Below are 8,376 nucleotides of genomic sequence, written 5' to 3'. Positions count from 1 at the left end.
AAAAAAAAAAAAAAAAAAACAGTACATGATAGCAGAAACAAGAAATAATTCTGTGGATTAAGAATTTAACAGGGAACAGAATAACATCAGAGTCACTTAATCCAACTGCGCTCCTCGGATTTTCATATTACAATCTTGCTTTCATTTTAGGGAACAGAAAATATTTCGAACGTTTCAAGAAAACGTTTAATATAAAATTGTTTAACATAAATCAGCAGTTTTTCATATTTTCTTCGAACTTGAGATATCTTTTAACATTAGAAAAATACAATTGAATCGAAAGTGATTAAACGAACGCAGCAAGGATTAAGTAAATCTTTTTATCCTCGAATCTCACAAGTTTGAACGATGTTACGTTGCTTATTTAATCAATTATTGTTAAATATGAAATTTCTCTTCAAATAATTGGAGACATCTTTCTGTCTCATTCGTTCCCGTTCTTTATCTTTTTCTTTCAATTTTAACAACGACGTTACAGTTTGCGAGTTATTTCCAGCGCATTTCACATTTTCCATCGTGTTGGAAGAAGAAAGAAAGCTATAAAACGATACTCGACGCAATTGCATAAATTTGTCATGGCAGCGACGCAATTTAGATAAATAAAATTGGAGAAATTGCACTCACTTAGAAAGCATAGTAGAGTTAGCAGTAGCGTAAAACACATTCAATTTCTCCGGTGCGTTTTTGAATGCTGATAAATCCACTACGTCGTCCTCATCCGAATAGTTTATTATCGTGTAGACAGATCTACTTTCCTTGGTTTCCCTGAAGAAATTATGATATTCCATGTATACCATGTATCGTTAAGAAACGAATGCACTCTCAGTACCATGACTCATCGTATTGCAAACGCCGATGTTCGCGATCAAGCAATTGTACGCCATTGTACAAAGGTACTTGTACAAATAAAATGTATCAATTATATGGATAAATTAAACCTTAAAAATGTTATATTTTGTAATCATCGAAGTTCGTAAAGTCAGCGTTTACAATCGTAGAACTATTTTATTATTTGGCAAGCTCTTTATTCTTAGATTCTTTAATTTCTGAATTATAAGCCTGACGAAGAAGATTCTAAATTTGGCAGAAACACTTCCGACGTTAATAGAACCTGTGATATTTAAATAGTAAATCCTAAGTAATAGTAAATGCTAAAATATATTCTTCCTGTCTTTTAATAGATGACCCAATAGTCTGGCAATCCCATCAAAATTACTAAATATTACTGCTAATTATTAATTCAGCATTAATTTATAGTGAAATTTAAATATTCTTATTAAAAATCGATCAAAATATTTGGACATTTGTAAGTGATAGTGTAGATACATACTGGAACGCGATTAATCATAATTTTCTCGCGTTTAGCAATATATTCGACGAGTGAATCGTGATATATAATTGCCGTAGTATCATCTTGATTTACATGTACGCTATTCTTACCTGGCAAACGCAAAAACGTTTTCACTCAACAGCTTCGTAGTTAAGTCGGCCGCTTTAAGATACGATGACTTCCTCAGCGTGGAGACTTTCTTGTAGAGGGTATAGAACGAGTTCTCGTCCTTCTTTTCGGCAGCCAGATTGACAGTCTTGTAATTATCGTTGACTTTCAGCCAAGTATCGGAGTTCGTGGAGAATCCTGCAAATGGAAATACTTGGTCATAGTTTTTGCGATTATTGCTTCTTTTTTTATTCAATTAATTGTAGTTAGTTGACTAGAGTTTCTGGAATTGGGGCTTCCTTTTTTGAAATCTCGCACGAGGTTTATCTCAAACATACCAGTATCTACGATATTTGAATAGGCAAAGGATACAATCTAGAATTCGCATTTTTCAAAGGATAACATTTTCCTTACCATATCGTAAGTAATAATTATGCGTTAATGAATAATTACTACATTCTGTATCATTATTATATTACTATGACACGATGAAATTGATTATAAAATAATTGATAGACATCGAATGAAATAGTTGCATCTGTGAGAGTGAAACATGTTATGGCACGATGGAGAAATAATACCTCAAAAATGATTCGACAAACGTACCAGGGTTAAAAATGTGAAAACCAAGGTTCATTTGAATATTTCTTCATTCGCGTGAAAGTTATATCTTATTGGAAACTCACCGGCAGAAACGGAGTCATCCCATTGGAACGGTGTTCTCGCTGGATCTCTAGACGAAGTATTGTATTTTAGTATACCAGCCATGCAACCCTGCGGGTCCTGTGTGTCTTCCCAAGAGATCCAAGTGTCCGACATACCGATTTCGTCACCGTTATACGTCACACTTACGCCAGGTAACAGAAGCGTCATTACGGTGAGGGCACGAGCTCGCGGTTCTCCTAATTTCGACACTAATCGTCTTTGATCGTGGTTTCCGACCTGTACACAAAATTTTAAGGTATTCAAAAATTCAAAATATCCGTCGTTATTTCTTTTTTCTTTTTTTTTTTGCCTAACGATAATCATATCAAGTTGAAGATATTTTAGCTTAAATACATATAATGTTTGGGTATTTTCTGCTTTTCTCCCCGATCGTTCTATTTCTTCCAACAAAAGCATTTTGTTGATTTTCTTCGACATAGAAATATCGATTTTAAGGCTTGAAATTTTAGGTTTTCGATCGAATGCGCGATGCACACACGAACTCGACAAAAGCTGGATGCGCTCGTGGAACTCGAAGAACGCGAGCGGAAAGAGGCTCGTTTCGTTCTCTTCCAGGCGTTTTGTGGACGTTTTTCAAGCTCGTTCACGCGTTGTTTCTGCCGTTCAGTCGCGCAGCCTCGAATTCGAAACAGTTAGGTGCTATCAACCATTTTTCCAATCGAACGTCGTTCGACCAGTTTCGTGCGTTTGCTTCCAGGGTAATTTGATTTTCCTTCGATCTACAATCACGTCGTCCAACTTCCCGGCAAGCAAATACAGACGAAGAGAAGTGAATCGAGGAAGGATTTGGCGAAGAAAATTTTCCAGATCCTCGCCGAGGTTGGAGAAGTTAACATCCACGATTGCATGAGCGCGCGCGTACGTGTGCGCGTGTGTGTGCGAGTGAGTGAGAACATAGAAATGCCAACATGGAAGTTTATCATCCTGTTACGAATTTAGAAAAGTGGGATATGAGCGAATATGATAGGAGTAAAATTATTGAAATAAAAGAAAAGTTAGTTATAGAATTAATAAACGATATAAGTGCTAAAAAAATCTTTAAAAAATAACTGCTCTAATGAAATTATTCTTCTTGAAATAAGCTAGGAGTGATAGGATACTTTCTTTTAATTTTTAATGCTGCCATAAGATAGAATTATGACTATAAGGGTTAATTAGATTATGATTAAAAAGGATGAATGTATAGTATACAAATAGATCATTTTTCCCGATGGTACAATATTTTTCCTCTAAATTTATGAAGGTGATAAACGCTGTAAGTTTGTTATATTTCAGCCAGACAATTTTTCAGTGGATGAATTATTTCGAAAGAAACTGCGAACTATGATAATTCCAGTCCAGAAAATTTTGAATTTAAACATTAATAAAATAAAGCACATTCTACCATGTAGAAATCATTTTGTCTGAATGTACAATACTTTGATGAAACTATGTGTGTAGAGTTTTATGCGGATAAATGACAATTTAATACAATGAATGATAGCGATCATTAAGCAATATTAATTATAAATCCAATTTAAAAGTTCTCCTAAATATGTCATTCAGTTTTCTGAAAATATTAGTAACTTACCACCCAGTTAGGAATGGCACTTTTCGGCATGTTCTTCATCCAATTATCAACCACACTTTTTAAGGTTGCTGCGCTCGCTGTCGGCTTGACGTTTTGAAGCAGGTCAAAATTGAAGGGGAAGTCTGCACCATATTGATAGTACTTCATCGTCATCGACGTGTTCGCGTATGCCTCAGTGAACATATATTTTGGTTGTTCAAATTCATTCAGGACGTTTCTCCATCCAGGAATCACGTCGTAATCTTTTTGCAGATGCATGGTATATACCCTCTCGGTGTAGTCAGGACTAGTAGAATCGTTGGTTCTACCTGACAAAGGTTCATCTGGGAAATTCATGTCCTCGGCAATAAATGGCATGGCATCTATTCTGAAGCCATCAATGCCTTTCTTCAACCAGAATCTCAAAATTTCCTGCAATATATCAATAAGCACAGAGTTAAACCATGTTATTTGAGAAATATATCATTGGAAATAGTGTTTTTACGTATCTAAGAACGAAAATATTATTATATACGTTAATCTTAAATATTATTACGTGATAAAATAATATATACATTATGCATATAGATCACAGATAAAAATCCTGATAAATCATGTTTCTAATTTCTACATTCCTTTTTATCGTTTCGTCCAGCTACGACGATGACACATTTTACGAATTCAAAGTTCTTCCCATCGACGATTATATTAATAACTGTGTCGTACTCTTGAAAGCCATATAATCCGCCGAATTGTTTCAGCGAAACGATTACGTTGTGCCAGAGAAAAAGACGAAAACAAATTGGCGTAAAAGAAAATACGAACCGAACGAATGTTCCTTATCCGTAGAAAGTGCTTTTCGAAGCATAAGATGATGATTGTTTTGCAGAAACGTGTCCTCTCGGATATAAATCTGCTTTATAAAAATCTACTGTATACATATATCGAAGCGACAGTCATATTCAGCTACGTAATAGAAGATTCTAGTATAAAGAAATAAAATTCTTTTTACTTGGTAAATTCTGTAACTTTTCTAACGCGAGCTGATTTTCTTTTAACAAGGCTGAAATTAAATGAGTCAGGTTCTGAATTGACAGGTACACGTGCTTACCATTCGATGATTCGATCGATTTCGTTCGTTTCTACTTTTGTACGAATACCTTTCCTCTGGTATACTTTTATTATTTCTGATTCACGTGACTATTCATAACTTCAAGTCTCTACATGTTATATTACATTACTTCTAAATTTGTATGTATGTTCGAGACTTCGATGAATTTCGTCCAATTTATATTGGATTTCCGAAAAAGTCACGAGACATCGCCGGAATCCTGGATAGGTTCGGATTGATATCCAAAGATTTTCCGACGTTTCATGCATGAAAGTAGCGGACACTGAAGTGGCAAACGTTGAGGTATAAACGACTTATGAAGTTAATTAGAGCAACTACCGCATTACCTACGTGTATTATGTAAAGCTGTTTGAAGTTTGATTAGCAATGCAATAGGAAACGACTATCGTGATTGTATATGGCAAAATTTTAGATCAATTTGCAAATGCATACAAGACATTTATTGCAAACATACGCTTAATAAAATATATATTTGAAAAATTTCTTATTAAAAATTCCAAAGATTAATCATATTCTCTGATAAATTAAAATATGACCAAACGTTAAGTACTAGCAGGAAACGTGCAATAAAGATGAAAGAGATGTGACTTGCTAATTCTATTAAATTGACGTAAACGTTATGAAATTCCACGATGTTGACGAACTGTGACTCATATTCCTTAGAAATCGGTTCGGTTCGTTCGATAAAACAATTCGTTCGTTTGCAATATCTTTATTTCTCATCATTTTCTTTTTTTCGTTTTAACGCAAGATCGAATGTTCGTGCTTCGAAAAATCAGCAACTTTGCCTGAAATGATCGAAACTTCGATATTGTCTCGTGGAAAATGATGAAATCAAAGCGAGTAATCGGTATCTGTTCGACCGTGTCTGGGTCCTTGATTTATTACGATATTAATTGTTGGGTCTCTGGTTAACGGTTAGCGATGACGTTGAACGAGATCTATCGTTGTCGTCAATTTTCCAGGCATTAAAACAACGATAAAAATAAAAAGAAGAGAATAGAAGAGCAAAAAGTGGAAAATATGTTTGAGGATAAGTCGAGCCGTGTTAAGTTGGTACAATCTTCGTACTTGACACACGAAACGTCGTTCGAAGAAATTGGAAACAGCTCGTGTTTATCGTGTACAAACGGAATTTATTTCCCTCTTGTTAACAGTTTGGCGTAATCCATTATTTTTACGAATTTAAGATAACACGATAAAAAGAAAATCCGATATTGTAGTTTTGATGATGCAACATAGATATCACTATCTATAAGAAACTATAGTCATGGAAACGTACACTATAGAAAGACGTCTTGTAACGATAAGTATCGATAAAGTGAATAAAAAATGCCTCTATCGGTATAACAGCTTCTGTTACAACAAAATCCATTGAAATCATTAGAAGTGTAAGGGATAAAGGAGTAAATAGATAATGGGAAATTTACTCATATTTAAACGTAGATCTAAGGGAAATAACAGACAGTTTACAGTCTGCATCTAAAGAGAGACACAGTCTTATTATGTACCGTAGGCTACGTATAATTCAATTAAAAAAATATATTCTTCGCGTTAAAACTATATTTTAACAAAAATTTTGGATAAATTCGCGTTAAATTTGATTTCGAAGCTGAACGTATTGAAAATTTTGTGTTTCGATGTGTTTAAACAAAAAAATGTTAGAATCATTTTAGTTGCGAATGTGTGGCACCTGTAATTATATTACATTAATTATTTTATATTAATTATTCCTGATAGAAACACATTGTTTTCTCAGATTTTTGAATAGAGGAATTTAATTGACGTTTTACCGTCAATAAATATATTTATCGTTTACATAGTTGATAATTTGTCAAAATGTATTGTTGTGTATAAGCTTCGAGCGTGAAAGGGTTAATTGTATTTCATATTTTCATAAATGTAAATGGATGAGTGGAATCTGAATAGAACTATGTACTTTTCGAACGATACTCACATGCATCTCCTGTACCACTTCTGAATTAAAGAAGTCCAGATCAGGTTGTTCCTTTGAGAATTGGTGCAGATAATACGCATTTCGTTCATCTCGCCATGTCCACATTGATCCACCGAAAATGCTCACCTGCGTGAAAATATGTGTTTGTAAATTAGCAAAGTGCATAGAGGATGAACAAAGATTGCATAAGCTTTTACCACGTTGTGTCGAAACGGAGCCATAAAAGATTGTTAAATTAAGTTAAATTAAGCGTAAAGAGTAATTTAAATTTTTCGTGCAACACCGTGAACATCATAGTCCTCAGCTATGATGCGAGCTTGCTTTTTTCAGAACGTGAAATTACATTTTTACACAAAGATGAAATTCTAAACATCATACTTGACGAATTTTCCGAATCGCACTATGAAAGTAGAGCGAATTAAGAATTCTAGAAAGATCGTTCAAAATTACGTTCGAAAAATATTCATTCCTATGTTACTTCCGGTTCAAAGCAATTATGACAATTATCCATAAACCGATACGCAAAATGTCAGAAATATATATGAACATAGATGAAATGTACCGAAGCGCTGCGTAATTTATTCAAAAAAACGGAAAAGTAATTACGATATCGCCGAATATTTTGTTTAAAACAATTTCATCTTGCTCGCTAAATAATTTGAAGTAATGAAAGACACGGCGCAATGAGAGTCATTGGTCAATGTGAAACACGTAATTGTTTATTAGAGGTCAATATTACTTCGAACATTGTTGCAGTGAGAAATCAGTGGCATTGCACGATCGTAACGAACGTTATCGTGAACTTATCGTTAAAATTGATTATCGTAAAGTTGATCGTTCGAAAGTAACTAGATATTAGAGCCATTGAAGTTTCAAATGCCTAACAAAAGATAGATTTAATTGCCAGTTTCATATTTCTACGTTGTTTGACTATTTTTCTCTCGGAGCGAGACAGGGCCATTAGATTTCATAGCTGCAGCGATGCCAATCGATTTGTATCAGTTTTGGTTGTTGTTGAATAATCTTTTCTGATCGATAACGATAGGATAGAAACAACTGGTAGCTTGATTGAATTCATTCTGCGTTTACAAGCGAAGAAGAAATGCAAATTTCGACGAAGAATGCATTATTTACGCGATGAAAGGATGTAAACAGATCTTTTCACGAGGAAATAAGGAGCAACGCGTATGTGCAAAAATTTCTGCAGGCTATCGCCGTGTAACATTGTTTTGATATTTTACCATTTCTGTTCCGAGGTTCTTGATATGCAGTATACTATTTCATACTCTTCACCAACTACGAGTCTACCATAAATCGTGAAATCTTGGGAAAAGTATTGCTACAAACTTACAGTCACTTCTACTTCCCTTTTTCCCTGCCTTCTCAAGATCATTTATATTCAGCTATCCGAAAACTTCGTTACGTCTTTGACAGTGAATATATTCTACGCTGTATTTAATGGAATCGAAAGGGAATTAATTATTACGAATTTCTGCCAAATATCAAAATATTAATTTTAAGCAAATAGTACTCTTGATTCGGTTCTGGAATTCATTAATTAAAAATGTTTCGTT

General features: G+C 34.2%; 2 protein-coding genes across 3 annotated transcripts in view; one reads left to right on the top strand and one right to left on the bottom strand.

Moving 5' to 3' along the window:
• LOC122568552 (calcium/calmodulin-dependent 3',5'-cyclic nucleotide phosphodiesterase 1-like) overlaps positions 1 to 8,376 on the top strand; it is a 118,146-nt gene that overhangs the window by 50,188 nt on the left and 59,582 nt on the right. The gene's annotated exons all lie outside the window — the stretch shown is intronic.
• Positions 606 to 8,376, bottom strand: part of LOC122568557 (alpha-glucosidase-like) — a 12,331-nt gene continuing 4,560 nt past the window's right edge. Inside the window, exons 4-8 of the mRNA XM_043728431.1 lie at positions 6,803 to 6,928; positions 3,735 to 4,145; positions 2,125 to 2,380; positions 1,441 to 1,636; positions 606 to 765 (exon numbers count right to left, since the gene is read on the bottom strand). Of these exons, the coding sequence (XP_043584366.1) occupies positions 621 to 765; positions 1,441 to 1,636; positions 2,125 to 2,380; positions 3,735 to 4,145; positions 6,803 to 6,928 (1,134 nt within the window). The 3' untranslated portion in view covers positions 606 to 620. The remainder of the gene's footprint in view (positions 766 to 1,440; positions 1,637 to 2,124; positions 2,381 to 3,734; positions 4,146 to 6,802; positions 6,929 to 8,376) is intronic.

Source organism: Bombus pyrosoma, linkage group LG6 (genome assembly GCF_014825855.1).
Source record: "Bombus pyrosoma isolate SC7728 linkage group LG6, ASM1482585v1, whole genome shotgun sequence".
NCBI lineage: Eukaryota > Metazoa > Arthropoda > Insecta > Hymenoptera > Apidae > Bombus > Bombus pyrosoma.
Note: the sequence above shows the minus strand (reverse complement) of the source record. Positions and strands in the feature narration are given on the sequence as shown.